Below are 16,314 nucleotides of genomic sequence, written 5' to 3'. Positions count from 1 at the left end.
CAACTCTGGTCCTAATAACGGCCTTGATACGCATTGGCACTGAGTCAAACAGAGCTTGGATGGCGTGCACAGGGACAGCTGCCCATGCAGCATCAGCACGATACCACAGTTAATCAAGAGTAGTGATTCGCGTATTGTGATGAGCCAGTTGCTCGACCACCATTGACCAATCAGTTAGTGAGAGATCTGGAGAATGTGGTGGCCAGTGCAGCAGTCGAACATTTTCTGTATCCAGAAAGGCCCGTACAGGACCTGCAACATGCGGTCGTGCATTATCCTGCTGAAATGTAGGGTGTTGCAGGGACCGAATGAAGGGTAGAGCCACGGGTCGTAACACATCTGAAATGTAACGTCCGCTGTTCAAAGTGACGTCAGTGCGAACAAGAGGTGATCGAGACGTGTAACCAATGGCATCACATACCATCACGCCGGGTGATACGCCAGTATGGCGATGACGAATACACCTTTCCAATGTGCGTTCACCGCGATGTCGCCAAACACAGACGTGACGATCATGATGCTGTATACAGAACCTGGATTCATCCGAAAAAATGACGTTTTGCCATTTGTGCACCCAGGTTCGTCGCTGAGTACACCATCGCAGATGCTCCTGTCTCTGATACAACGTCAAGGGTAACCGCAGCCGTGGTCTCCGAGCTGATAGTCCATGCTGCTGCAAGCATCGTCGAACTGTTCATGCAGATGGTTGTTGTCTTGCTAACGTCCCCATCTGTTGACTCAGGGATCGAGGCGTGGCTGCACGATCCGTTACAGCCATGCGGATAAGATGGCTGTCATCTCGACTGCTAGTGATACGAGGTCGTTGGGATCCAGCACGGCGTTCCGTATTACCCTCCTGAACCCACCGATTCCATATTCTGCTAACAGTCATTGGATCTCGACCAAAGCGAGCAGCAATGTCGCGATACGATAAACCGCAATCGCGATAGGCTACAATCCGACCTTTATCAAAGTCGGAAACGTGAGGGTACGCATTTCTCCTCCTTACGCGAGGCATCACAACAGCGTTTCACCAGGCAACGCCAGTCAACTGCTGTTTGTGTATGAGAAATCGGTTGGAAACTTTCCTCATGTCAGCACGTTGTAGGTGTCGCCACCGGCGCCAGCCTTGTGTGAATGCTCTGAAAAGCTAATCAATTACATATCACAGCATCTTCATCCTGTCAGTTAAATTTCGCGTCAGTAGCACGTCATCTTCGTGGTGTAGCAATTTTAATGGCCAGTAGTAGAGAATTTCTTTGACTTCTCAAATTTATTTCTAAGGAACTATGCTTGATACAGCTAAGCGTTTTGTTGCAAATGTTAGTTTAACTCCTAAATGTTTGCTAGAGGTACATCTACTTGTGTTCTGAGAGCATATAATTTCTGTTTTCTTATCAGAGGTAGCGTAATACAGGAGTGCTGTCATAAAGGCGTTTGCATAGAAGAAAGTGCAATGTGTTTTGTAGTTTCAGGAAACACGGTGCCGTTTTACAGTTCAGCGACAGTTCGGTCGAGGTCTACCAGATGTGAAGAGCATCGAAGAATGGTATGAAAAGTTAAGAGACTGCCAGTGTTGGTGACAATACAAAAAGACGTACACCCGAAGCACTGACGAGACTGTGGACCTCGTGGAGACAGCGTTTCGACGCAGTCCGCGGAAATCTACATGTCACGTTACCAGACAGGCATATTCAGAACACTGTGATGAAAATTTTACTAGAAGCTTCGCAGCAAATTGATAGGTCCAGACGTGTTTTTATAGAAACATGGTGATCGAATAGATACGAACGATAATTACTTTAATAAGGTTTGTATTTTCGATTTAGCGACTTTTCACATTACCGGGGAAGTAAACAGACATTATGAGCGGGTCTTTAGTTCAGAGAAGCCATATATCGTCGTTCACAAGATAAGGGACAGGCCAAAAGTGAATGTATGGTATGTGGCTTAATGGACAACGCAGTTATTGGAATTTTGTTTTCCACTGAGCCTACCATTACTGTAACAGTCTACCTGGACATGTTGGAGCTTCACCTTGGACTTCAGTTACAGGAATTTAACTATGGTTAATGTTTCACACGATGGTGCTCGGCGATACTGAGGATTATTTGTTTGCTACTTTCTTGGATGAAACCTTTCCGGAGAGATGGATCACTAGCGACTGTTAAATAGAATAGCCAAAACTTTCAGCAGCCATAATTCAATTTTTTGTGGGGTTACGTTAAGGATAAAGTTTTCATTTCACTAGTGCCTAATGTGCAGACTCTTACGGCACAAATCTATTTGCTGTAGAGACGATGACAAAAGACATGATGACAAAGACTTGGAAATTGAGTATCATCTAGACATTCCACGGGCAATAAACGAAGTGCACGTGACAATGTATTAAAAAAAAAGCAGTATGTGTTACCTTACCATTTGCAACTAACCGCATGCCTATATCTGTCTAGGACAGCATATCTCTTTAGAAAAATTTTTGTAATCATGGAAAGATTTTATGCTCACCCTGTACACTGTCGTCCAAAGATTGTAATGTATCGGCCCGTGCTCGATCTCCAAAGGGCCGCAGGCAATGTTATTTTTCAGGGGGTCATGTCTTGGCTTCTATTGATCACAGAGACAAAAGGTCAAATGTTTTGGATAGCCGTTGGTGTAGCAACCATTTGTAGACCTATCGGAAGAACGGGCATGCTGTAGCTGTCCTTCAGTACGGTATCAAAATTCAAACGTTGCACACGTCCTCCATCGCAGACAAATGGTGCATTGGTTGGCTCTTTTGTGTTAGGTGTAGTCGAGGGTGGATGTTGGCTGGCTTATAAAACACCTTTTGACCACGGGCAGTTCCTGAGAAAAGCTCAAAATCCATGATGTTTGGATACGGAAAGCATTAATTGTGGGGATGTCCACTTCTAAAATTTACATTCATGGCAGATCTTTGAAATTTTTTCCGTATGATCTTAAGACGTTATTCTTGGATAATTTCGAAACTTTTATCGATATTCCAAAAAATAGAAAACAATCTCTGTTGCGAGTGTTTTATTAATAATGACGCGTTACCCGCATTTTTAGATTATCTTGAACAGCAGAGTCCGCAATGGCTATTAAATATGACTAATGCGGTCTCCGCTGCTCAAGATAATGTGGAGATGCACTAGCCGCGCTAAAGACGTCATTATTAATAAAACACTTGTAACGTATCCTGTGCTCTTTCTTTTTTTTTTGGAATACTGAACAGCTGTTGCGGCATCAGGCCAAAACTGAGCGTATCTTTATCCGTTATCGAGATCCAGAGGTTCAAAGTTACCGTGCTTATACAGAAAGACGCAAGAACAGGTTTTTAGCCGTTTTGCACCGCAGGTCGCCATTATTTAAATAACTAGCCATAGCAAATGACTCAGATTTCAACTGTACATTATTTAGACATTCATCTAGGAACACCATCCGTTTTCGAAAATCTGTATCCGTTGTCAAGATACACCCGAAAAACCATGATTCTTGGGCAGTAAAAGTACCAACTGCTGGGCTGACCGCTTCTCTAATTTCTGTTCATGGCAAAACGTAGAAAGTTTTACTATATGTTATTAAGACAATGTTCCCGGAGAAACTTGAAACTTTTTTCGATATTATGATCCATTACCAAGATTCAGAGGTTGAAAGTTATCGCAGTTATTCAGCTAATATCCGGTCTGAAGCGAAAATTTTGTTTTAACTGACGTAGTGAACAGATGGCAAGGGTTCTAGGGTTATCAAAAGGGTTCTGAGGTCACCAAGCTATGGTTTTAGTATTTTTTTAACCATAAAACATAGCGCACAGTGTCTGTACAGTGGACAATTTAGCCTACACAAATATGCCCAAGGTGGAGCGCCAGTGACAAAAAGGGGGCTACAAAGAATATTAACGTGCCCGAAACTAACTTAAAATTACGGCAAAAGTTATGTAAAACTGGAAAGACTGCAAATACAAAAAATGTGTCTAATAACATTTTTACTCTTTTAAGACACAAAAGATAAGGCGGGAGTTTTCGATGAATTCCTATCGATGAGCAAAGTATCCAGAAAAAAATGTAAAGCAAACGATTTTATGTTAACCTCATATTACGCGTACTTGTATGTTACTCATACGTATCAAAGTATATAAATATGTCGAAGTATATAAATAAACTGTTAAAACTGTATTGACCTATAGAATTCGCTTCATATAAGAAGCACACCAGTGGAAGAATGTTCCTGTTGGAAACTAAGAAAGACTTTGCCAGAAAATGGGGAACCAGCTGCGCCAGTCCTCATTACGCCTTCCTCAACAACAATCTTGACATGCCAAAATATTTGCGCTGTTTATGCTGAAAAAGAGTAGCAGAGGGACAAAAATGGTTCAAATGGCTCTAAGCACAATGGGACTTAACATCTGAGGTCATCAGTCCCCTAGACTTAGAACTACTTAAACCTAACTAACCTAAGGACATTACACACATCCATGCCCGAGGCAGTATTCGAACCTGCAACCGTAGCAGCCACGTAGTTCAGGACTGACGCGTTTAGAACCGCTCGGCCACAACGGCCGGCTGCAGAGGGACAGTGACGGTGGAAGGGAGAGGAGATAGTGCCAGTGGGAGAGAAAGAGTGATTGTGAGAGAGAAAAGCTGGCACTCAAAGTGAAACAGAGATCAATGAAAACAACTGCAGTAGGAGTTAAATAGAGAGGAGATATTACTGGTTAGCCGACCACGCCATTCAGTGGGGCCTGCTACTCTTACCCGCCTTCACTAACCATAGCTCTGTCATCAACAAATCTTGATATTCTTTCATCTTGGACATTAGTGCCACTCCTCAAAGCATCTTTTATACCGCTCATTGCTCCAGGTCGAATTATTTTTTTTTGTTGGTCATCAGTCTACTGACTGATTTCATGCGGCCCGCCACGAATTCCTTTCCTGTGCTAACCTCTTCATCTCAGAGTAGCACTTGCAACCTACGTCCTTAATTATTTGCTTGACGTATTCCAATCTCTGTCTTCCTCTACAGTTTTTGCCCTCTACAGCTCCCTCTAGTACCATGGAAGTCCTTCCCTCATGTCTTAGCAGATGTCCTATCATCCTGTCCCTTCTCCTTATCAGTGTTTTCCACATATTCCTTTCCTTACCGATTCTGCGTAGAACCTCCTCATTCCTTACCTTATCAGTCCACCTAATTTTCAACATTCGTCTATAGCACCACATCTGAAATGCTTCGATTCTCTTCTGTTCCGGTTTTCCCACAGTCCATGTTTCACTACCATACAATGCTGTACTCCAGACGTACATCCTCAGAAATTTCTTCCTCAAATTACGGCCGGTATTTGATATCAGTAGACTTCTCTTGGCCAGAAATGCCTTTTTTGCCATAGCGAGTCTGCTTTTGATGTCCTCCTTGCTCCGTCCGTCATTGGTTATTTTACTGCCTAGGTAGCAGAATTCCTTAACTTCATTGACTTCATGACCATCAATGCTGCTGCTAAGTTTCTCGCTGTTCTCATTTCTACTACTTCTCATTACCTTCGTCTTTCTCCGATTTACTCTCAAACCATACTGTGTACTCATTAGACTGTTCATTCCGTTCAGCAGATCATTTAATTCTTCTTCACTTTCACTCAGGATAGCAATGTCATCAGCGAATCGCATCATTGATATCCTTTCACCTTGTATTTTAATTCCACTCCTGAACCTTTCTTTTTAATTTCCATCATTGCTTCCTCGATGTACAGATTGAAGAGTAGGGGCGAAAGGCTACAGCCTTGTCTTACACCCTTCTTAATACGAGCACTTCGTTCTTGATCGTCCACTCTTATTATTCCCTCTTGGTTGTTGTACATATTGTATATGGCCCGTCTCTCCCTATAGCTTACCCCTACTTTTTTCAGAATCTCGAACAGCTTGCACCATTTTATATTGTCGAACGCTTTTTCCAGGTCGACAAATCCTATGAAAGTGTCTTGATTTTTCTTTAGCCTTGCTTCCATTATTAGCCGTAACGTCAGAATTGCCTCTCTCGCCCCTTTGCTTTTCCTAAAGCCAAACTGATCGTCACCTAGCGCATTCTCAATTTTCTTTTCCATTGTTCTGTATATTATTCTTGTAAGCAGCTTCGATGCATGAGCTGTTAAGCTGATTGTGCGATAATTCTCGCACTTGTCAGCTCTTCCCGTCTTCAGAATTGTGTGGATGATGCTTTTCCGAAAGTCAGATGGTATATCGCCAGACTCATATATTCTACACACCAACGTGAATAGTCGTTTTGTTGCCACTTCCCCCAATGATTTTAGAAATTCTGATGGAATGTTATCTATCCCTTCTGCCTTATTTGACCGTAAGTCCTCCAAAGCTCTTTTAAATTCCGATTCCAATACTGGATCCCCTATCTCTTCTAAATCGACTCCTGTTTCTTCTTGTATCACATCAGACAAATCTTCACCCTCATAGAGGCTTTCAATATATTCTTTCCATCCATCTGCTCTCTCCTCTGCATTTAACAGTGGAATTCCCGTTGCACTCTTAATGTTACCACCGTTGCTTTCAATGTCACCAAAGGTTGTTTTGACTTTCCTGTATGCTGAGTCTGTCCTTCCGACAATCATATCTGTTTCGATGTCTTGACATTTATCCTGCAGCCATTTCGTCTTAGCTTCGCTGCACTTCCTATTTATTTCATTCCTCAGCGACTTGTATTTCTGTATTCCTGATTTTCCCGGAACATGTTTGACTTCCTCCTTTCATCAATCAACTGAAGTATTTCTTCTGTTACCCATGGTTTCTTCGCAGCTACCTTCACTGTACCTATGTTTTCCTTCCCAACTTCTGTGATGGCCCTTTTTAGAGATGTCCATTCCTCTTCAACTGTACTGCCTACTGCGCTATTCCTTATTGCTGTATCTATAGCGTTAGAGAACTTCAAACGTATCTCGTCATTCCTTAGTACTTCCGTATCCAACTTCTTTGCGTATTGATTCTTCCTGACTAAAATCTAGAACTTCAGCCTACTCTTCATCACTACTATATTGTGATCTGAGTCTATATCTGCTCCTGGGTACGCCTTACAATCCAGTATCTGATTTCGGAATCTCTGTCTGACCATGATGTAATGTAATTGAAATCTTCCCGTATCTCCCGGCCTTTTCCAAGTATACCTCCTCCTCTTGTGATTATTGAACAGGGTATTCGCTATTACTAGCTGAAACTTGTTACAGAACTCAATTAGTCTTTCTCCTCTTTCATTCCTTGTCCCAAGCCCATATTCTCCTGTAACCTTTTCTTCTACTCCTTCCCGTACAACTGCATTCCAGTCGCCCATGACTATTAGATTTTCGTCCCCCTTTACATACTGCATTACCCTTTTAATATCCTCATACACTTCCTCTATCTGTTCCTCTTCAGCTTGTGACGTCGGCATGTATACCTGAACTATCGTTGTCGGTGTTGGTCTGCTGTCGATTCTGATTAGAACAACCCGATCACTGAACTGTTCACAGTAACACACCCTCTGCCCTACCTTCCTATTCATAACGAATCCTACACCTGTTATACCATTTTCTGCTGCTGTTGATATTACCCGATAGTCATCTGACCAGAAATCCTTGTCTTCATTCCACTTCACTTCACTGACCCCTACTATATCTAGATTGAGCCTTTGCATTTCCCTTTTCAGATTTTCTAGTTTCCCTACCACGTTCAAGCTTCTGAATTTCCACGCCCCGACTCGTAGAACGTTATCCTTTCGTAGATTATTTAATCTTTTTCTCATGGTAATCTCCCCCTTGGCAGTCCCCTCCCGGAGATCCGAATGGGGGACTATTCCGGTATCTTTTGCCAGTGGAGAGATCATCATGTCGGATTATAAGAATTGAATTTTGACTAAGTCTTATTGATGATTTTGTACATTCTTGGTGGATTACTTTAATAATTCCTCAGTGATTTTAATGCTCGTTTAGCAATGAGCAGTTAGCTGTACTGACCTCCTCGTTGGACTGTCCGTAGTAGGGCTGCTTGCCGAGGCTGAAGATCTCCCAAAGGACAACGCCGAAGGACCAGACGTCGGACTCGAGCGTGAAGCGGCCGTACAGCACACTCTCAGGTGCCATCCAGCGCACCGGTAGCATCCGCGACCCGCCCACCTGCAACAGAGGGTGTGGTTTACTAGCGGTGAGGTAATCATTTGTAAAATTTTCATATGACTCAGTACATCCTTATTCTAACAAGGCACAGATTCAATAAGTGACAGTTATCCAGTGTGTTGTGATCGATGAGGAAGCTATTCTGTGTACACTAATGCTCATAAAGTAAGGATAATTGCAGAATGTGGTGCCACACAACGTGGAACTACACAAAACTGGCGCTAATAGCATAGGCACATAGGGAACACACATGACACAGATCTATAAGTCCACGGTATTGGTGATAAGTTGAGAAAAACGTCCCGAAACGCATGTGCTGAAAAAACGCCACTGTTTCCTGCGCTTGTACCCCGCCATCAATATGGGATATGATCACCATGCACACGTACAGAGGCCGCACAGCGGATTGGCATACTCTGGATCAGGTGGTCGAGCAGCTACTGGGGTATAGCCTCCCATTCTTGCATCAGTGCTCCTGAAGTGCCCAGGGGGTTTGAAGACGTGCAGCGATACGTCGACCGAGAGCATCCCAGACGTACTCGATGGGGCTTAGGTCTGGAAAACAGGCAGGCCACTCCATTCTCCTGATATCTTCTGTTTCAAGGTACTCCTCCACGATGGCAGCTCGGTGGGGCCGTGCCTTATCAACCATCAGGAGGAAGGTGGGACCCACTGCACCCCTGAAAAGGCGGACATACTGGTGCAAAATGACGTCCCGATACACCTGACCTGTTACATTCCTCTGTCAAAGATATGCAGGGGTGTAGGTGCACCAATCATAATCCCACCCCACACCATCAAACCACGACCTCCATACACGTCCCTTTCGATGACATTAATGGGTTGGTATCTGGTTTCTGGTTCACGCCAGATGAAAACCCGGCGAGAATCACTGTTCAGCCTGCCGGAGTGGCCGTGCCGTTCTAGGCGCTACAGTCTGGAGCCGAGCGACCGCTGCAGTCGCAGGTTCGAATCCTGCCTCGGGGATGGATGTGTGTGATGTGCTTAGGTTAGTTAGGTTTAATTAGTTCTAAGTTCTAGGCGACTGATGACCTCAGAAGTTAAGTCGCATAGTGCTCAGAGCCAATCACTGTTCGGGCTATACCTGGACTCGTCCGTGAACATAACCTGGGACCACTGTTCTAATGATGTACTGTGTTCTTGACACCAGGCTTTACGGGCTCTTCTGTGACCAGGGGTTAGTGGAATGCTCTTGCAGGTCTCCGGGCGAATAAACCATGTCTGTTCAGTACTCTGTATACAGTGAGTCTGGAGACAACTGTTCCAGTGGCTGCAGTAAGGTCCCGAGCAAGGCTACCTGCAGTACTCCGTGGCCGTCTGCGGGCAATGATGGTGAGATATCGGTCTTCTTGTGGTATTGTACACTGTGGACGTCGTATACTGTAGCGCCTGGACAGTCTGCTGGAATCGCTGCCATAATCTTGAGATCACACTTCGTGGCACACGGAGGACACGTGCTAAGACCTGCTGTATTAGACCAGCCTCCAGTCGCCCTAGTATTCTACCCCTCACAACGTCATCAACATGTGTTCTTTGAGCCATTTTCAACACACAGTCACCATTAGCATGTCTTGAAACGTCTGCACACTTACTCGCTGCACCGTAGTCTGACATGCACCAACACACCTCTGCCTAAGTGGACTGCAGCCAGCGCCACCGTGCGACGACCGCAGGTCAAATGCACCGCATGGTCATACCCCGAGGTGATTTAAACCCGCAAACCGCCCACCAGAGCGTTGTTTCACCATGTATCGGCATTATCCTTAATTTATGAGCATGAGTGTATCATTGGTAGCTGTTCTTTGTAGTCAATGTACAGGGTGTTTCAAAAATGACCGGTATATTTGAAACGGCAATAAAAACTAAACGAGCAGCGATAGAAATACACCGTTTGTTGCAATATGCTTGGGAAAACAGTACATTTTCAGGCCGACAAACTTTCGAAATTACAGTAGTTACAATTTTCAACAACAGATGGCGCTGCAAGTGATGTGAAAGATATAGAAGACAACGTAGTCTGTGGGTGCGCCATTCTGTACGTCGTCTTTCTGCTGTAAGCGTGTGCTGTTCACAACGTGCAAGTGTGCTGTAGACAACATGGTTTATTCCTTAGAACAGAGGATTTTTCTGGTGTTGGAATTCCACCGCCTAGAACACAGTGTTGTTGCAACACGACGAAGTTTTCAACGGAGGTTTAATGTAACCAAAGGACCGAAAAGCGATACAATAAAGGATCTGTTTGAAAAATTTCAACGGACTGGGAACGTGACGGATGAACGTGCTGAAAGGTAGGGCGACCGCGTACGGCAACCACAAAGGGCAACGCGCAGCTAGTGCAGCAGGTGATCCAACAGCGGCCTCGGGTTTCCGTTCGCCGTGTTGCAGCTGCGGTCCAAATGACGCCAACGTCCACGTATCGTCTCATGCGCCAGAGTTTACACCTCTATCCATACAAAATTCAAACGCGGCAACCCCTCAGCGCCGCTACCATTGCTGCACGAGAGACATTCGCTAACGATATAGTGCACAGGATTGATGACGGCGATATGCATGTGGGCAGCATTTGGTTTACTGACGAAGCTTATTTTTACCTGGACGGCTTCGTCAATAAACAGAACTGGCGCATATGGGGAACCGAAAAGCCCCATGTTGCAGTCCCATCGTCCCTGCATCCTCAAAAAGTACTGGTCTGGGCCGCCATGTCTTCCAAAGGAATCATTGGCCCATTTTTCAGATCCGAAACGATTGCTGCATCACGCTATCTGGACATTCTTCGTGAATTTGTGGCGGTACAAACTGCCTTAGACGACACTGCGAACACCTCGTGGTTTATGCAAGATGGTGCCCGGCCACATCGCACGGCCGACGTCTTTAATTTCCTGAATGAATATTTCGATGATCGTGTGATTGCTTTGGGCTATCCGAAACATACAGGAGGCGGCGTGGATTGGCCTCCCTATTCGCCACACATGAACCCCTGTGACTTCTTTCTGTGGGGACACTTGAAAGACCAGGTGTACCGCCAGAATCCAGAAACAATTGAACAGCTGAAGCAGTACATCTCTTCTGCATGTGAAGCCATTCCGCCAGACACGTTGTCAAAGGTTTCGGGTAATTTCATTCAGAGACTACGCCACATTATTGCTACGCATGGTGGATATGTGGAAAATATCGTACTATAGAGTTTCCCAGACCGCAGCGCCATATGTTGTTGAAAATTGTAACTACTGTAATTTCGAAAGTTTGTCTGCCTGAAAATGTACTGTTGTCCCAAGCATATTGCAACAAACGGTGTATTTCTATCGCTGCTCGTTTAGTTTTTATTGCCGTTTCAAATATACCGGTCATTTTTGAAACACCCTGTATTATACGAACTGTCAGATTCAGTTTAGAATAATTGGCACCACACACATAAAAGTAGTTTACATAGTTAATGTTCGCATTCAAAACTAGGACAGAGGAGGCTGTTCTGGATCAGAACACATGGGCAACACTGTAACTGTAATTTTGAATTACGCGTCCTATCTGATTAGTTTCACACAAGAAACTTTTAAGCTGAGTGAAATGTGCAGGAAGAGATGGAGAACAACATGGAAGTGCTTGATGTTAGCAGTGGTGCTGACCTTGTAGTAGTCGCAGGTGTAGACGTCGCGGCTCATGCCGAAGTCTGCGATCTTGACGCAGAGCCCGGCGCCCACGAGGCAGTTCCGCGCCGCCAGGTCTCGGTGCACGAAGCGCTGCGCCGCCAAGTAGCTCATCCCGTCCGCCACCTGCCGCGCCACCAGCAGCAGGGACTCCTGCGTGAACATGGGTCAGTGCTCAGTTCTGCCGAGCAAACGAGGCTCCATTCTTATTAAAAAACAGGTGAACACAACGTTGATTTACTTTCCTTTCGTGAAATACAAGGACAATTCATTAATAAAACACACAACCACATACGGCAATGAATACTGATTGATTGTACAACCTTATTAGCCAAGATCGCACACACGAAAACAGATACTAGTTTCGACCGTTTCATGTCATCTTTGCAGCTGAAATATATTGAAAGGGAGAGTCACTAGACAGAATTTGCATTCAACATTAATGGTACGAGGGTCACTCCAAAAGAAATGCACACTATTTTTGTAAATATACAGTGTTCATTCTGCATTCCCGCTTGTTTTCAAACGTAGTTCAACCTGTTCCCGTGAGTGGCGCCGTCACAGCATGTCTTCAATATGGCTGCTACATTTGACGTTCGTCAGAAGCAACGTGCTGTCATAGAATTCCAGTGCTATGAAAACGAGACAGTGGGAAACATCCAAAAGAGGTTGGAAAAGCTGTATGGAGATGCTGCGATGGACCGCAGTACAGTTAATCGGTGGGCAAGCAGGTTACGTGATGAAAGCGGGCACGGCAATATGGAGGACTGTCCTCGCAGCGGCAGGCCTCGTACTGCACACACTTCAGACAATGTGCAGAGAGTTAACGAATTGGTGACTGCTGACAGACGCATCACAATGAACGAATTGTCACGCTACGCTGGGATAGGGGAAGGAAGTGTTTGCAGAATACTGAAAGTGTTGGCGTTAAAAAAGGTTTGTGCCAGGTGGGTTTCCAGGAAAAACGGTATGCAGCGAACTTTTGGAAGAGTATGAGAATGGTGGAGATGAATTTCTTGGAAGAATTGTGACAGGTGATGAAACATGGCTCCATCGTTTTTCACCAGAGATGAAGAGGCAATCAATGGAGTGGCATCATGCAAATTCACACAAGAAAAAAAATTCAAAATCACACCTTCTACTGGAAAAGTTATGGCTACGGTGTTTTTCGATTCCGAAGGATTCTTGCTTGTAGACATCATGCCAAGTGGAACCACCATAAATTCTGATGCATATGTGACGACACTGAAGAAACTTCAAGCTCGACTGTCGTGTTCGACCACATCGGCAAAAGCAGGATGTTTTGCTGTTGCACGACAATGCACGGCCACATGTCAGTCAAAAAACCATGGAAGCGATGGACAACACTGAAACACCCGCCTTACAGTCCTGACCTGGCTCCATGTGACTGTCATCTCTTTGGGAAACTGAAAGATTCTTTTCGTGGAACAAGGTTTGAAGGTGATGACTCCTTTGTGCACGCTGCCAAACAGTGGCTCCAACAGGTTGGTCCAGAATTTTACCGTGCGGGGATACAGGCGCTGGTTCCAAGATGGCGTAAGGCAGTTGAGAGAGATGGAAATTATGTGGAGAAATGAAAATATTGTCCCTAAAGGATGTATGTACACACTGTAAGACTTTCAAACATGTAGAATAAAAGATGGATTTAAAAAAAAAGTAGTGTGCGTTTCTTTTGGAGTGACCCTCGTATTTGCAAGGATTTAGACAAAATTTTTGAACAGTACGTACCAGGATATTAAAAGTAGTCCCTAAGATAAGAGGACACTTTGTCAGCTATTATAAGAAAATGAAACGCCTACAGCCGTCCTTATTTATTGTGTAGCTACCAGTTTCGGTGCTTCATTGTGCCATCTTCAGACCTTAGTTGATGCTTAAGTTATTATCACGCTTCATCTATACGCTGCATCAGTGGCCAACATAACTGGTTTACGCAGACTGTCTGTAACTGTTACAGGTAGTCTGCGTGAATCACTTATGTTGGGCACTGATGCAGCGTATATGTGGATCGTGATAACCTCTTCAGCATGAACTAAGGCCTGAAGATGGCGCATTGAAGCGCTGACAATAAATAAGATCATAGTGAACGGCCGTGGTCGCAAAGACCTCCAGTGAAAAGGCTGGACATACAAAAAATCTTGTCAACTGGCTGTTAACAAGCAGCAGTTCGAAACTGACATGCGTTGTTAACAGCCAACTTATCCTAGACATTGCTTTTTATATTCTGGTATGTACTGTTCAATAATTCTTTTAAAACTTTTTTGTAAATATCATTAACGCTGAATGCAATTTCTGAGTTGTCACCCACCACTTACCTTTCTGATCTGAAGACGACCGGAAATGGTCGAAACTAGTAACCTATTTTTCTATATGCGATCTTGGTTAGTAAATATTTTACAAAATATCAATATTCATTCAGATAACAGATTCCTGTTTCTACTCTGACAATAACAGGTACTGAAAATATATACAGCATTATTATAAATGACTGAAACGATTTCATAAATTCACTCTAGTTACATTAATTGCTATACTGTCACGAACATTCCACACATACATAGAAAAACTCAAAACGTTTTATACAGCTGCAGTCACATTTCAGATTTCTGCCATGAACGCGCAACAGTGAGAAATTAAGCAAGATGGTGACAAGCGACAAGAAAACTTACGTTGACCTTGAAAATTACTCATATCACTCTGCTGTGACATTCAAAGTCACTTCAGAACAAAGTTAAACGAAGATCCACCAACTGCCATCTCCATATCCGCCGTTTAAAGCGTCAGTATGCCTCTTAAAGAAGAAATCAGTGGGTTTACCAGCAGTGAATGAAAAAACGGGAGCCGGCCGCGGTGGTCTAGCGGTTCTAGGCGCTCAGTCCGGAACCGCGCGACTGCTACGGTCGCAGGTTCGAATCCTGCCTCGGGCATGGATGTGTGTAATGTCCTTAGGTTAGTTAGGTTTAAGTAGTTCTCAGTTCTAGGGGACTGATGACCACAGATGTTAAGTCCCATGGTGCTCAGAGCCATTTGAACCATTTGAAAAAACGGTTGAACGTTTGCGGTCGAGTTTCGTACGTAACTAGAGATGGGTCGAACTCGTTCATTCCCGTGAAGTACTTCATTCATTTCACTCTTTGCCTTGAAGCGCTCAAATGAAGTAGTTCATTCATGAAGTACGGAAGCCTGGCGAAGTTGCCCAGTTCGCCGTTCAGCCGCGGCTACGCTCGCTTCGCCTCGCTCGTACAATAAAGCTTCGTAATACTTCATATTTTTACCAACAGATGGCCGAACTATGCAGTAACGTGCACGCAACGTTTTGCGTCTTACAGCGTCTGAGTTAACTTAAATACAGGATGGTCGAAGGGGACAAAGGAAAGATAAACAGAGAAGCCTGTCACATATAAAGAAGGTATTACGTTTAATCTTACTCGACATTTTCTCATGAAGCGCCAAAAAGAGTCTTCATCTGCCAAGTGAAACCTTATTTGTTGTATTTATAGACTGAAAACTAGGGCTACCAACGAAATGCAGTCCAAGTTTATGTTCCTTTTAAAATTTAATCCAAAATAGAATGAGTATGTTTACCACTGTCACAAAGTCTATATACCTACGTTAAGTAATTATTCAGAAGTTTTCCTGGAGATTTTATTTTTATTGAGAATAATAACCCTCTAAATTCAAAACGTAAACTGTTACCTGTAGTCATTGGTACGATTTCAGGTAAAATCCCTCTTTATTTTATTCGAAAGCAGTTTTTGTGTCTGTTCACGCTTATACAATGGCTAGCAACACGCGATCGCGTAAAAGTAATGAAATTTGGGGTTTCTTCGCCGATTTAGGTTATGTGAAAGCAAAGTGCAACTGTTGTTCTAAGTGTATTTCACCGCGCGATTCGTCGACGGGCAGTACAGGGAGAATTGAAGTGAAGGGAGAATGAGTGACGTAGCGCCAATGTAGTGGGAGAGGGAGAGGGGAAGAGAGTGAGTGAACGAACTAGAAAAAAAGTGTGGAGTGTACTATCTGTGGAGAGTTTAAGTACCAGTTCACTGAAATTGAGTGGTTAGTTCACACTTCACTGGAGTGAAGCGTTCATTTAAACGACTCATTCACGAGCTCCCCATCACTATACGTAACACACAGAAGTCGACGAACAGAACAAGCAGCTGGGTCCGACAGTGTAGACTTCACGTACCAAAAGGATGGTGCTCCACTTCGTCTCCATTACGATGTTCCTGAATTCTTAAATTGGAAACTGACAAGTAACCCCTTGACGGCGAGTCGCGAAAGAGCAATAATGTTAGCGGCATTCGATGCCCCACATAGTGTGTGCCGTGCACCCACAATATTGGCTGCTAATGGCAACAGGTGGAGGCACTCTGCGGTTTCCAGTGGTGAGCACGGTTTGAGGGTAAGGAGCGTAACTGAATTGCTTACTCGACGAGTAGTTCACAACAGTGCTGTAGTGCTAGTGGTGTTGGCACAAAG

At 44.1% G+C, this 16,314-nt stretch overlaps 1 protein-coding gene across 2 annotated transcripts in view; it reads right to left on the bottom strand.

The window, feature by feature from the left end:
• The window catches only part of LOC126259964 (muscle, skeletal receptor tyrosine protein kinase-like), a 725,418-nt gene that overhangs the window by 20,133 nt on the left and 688,971 nt on the right, over positions 1–16,314 (bottom strand). For both annotated transcript variants that reach the window (XM_049957079.1, XM_049957078.1), the window contains exons 8-9: positions 11,791–11,964; positions 7,988–8,146 (exon numbers count right to left, since the gene is read on the bottom strand). In XM_049957079.1, the coding sequence (XP_049813036.1) occupies positions 7,988–8,146; positions 11,791–11,964 (333 nt within the window). The remainder of the gene's footprint in view (positions 1–7,987; positions 8,147–11,790; positions 11,965–16,314) is intronic.

This window comes from Schistocerca nitens, chromosome 5, assembly GCF_023898315.1.
Source record: "Schistocerca nitens isolate TAMUIC-IGC-003100 chromosome 5, iqSchNite1.1, whole genome shotgun sequence".
Classification (NCBI taxonomy): domain Eukaryota; kingdom Metazoa; phylum Arthropoda; class Insecta; order Orthoptera; family Acrididae; genus Schistocerca; species Schistocerca nitens.
This window is presented reverse-complemented; position numbering and strand designations above follow the sequence as displayed.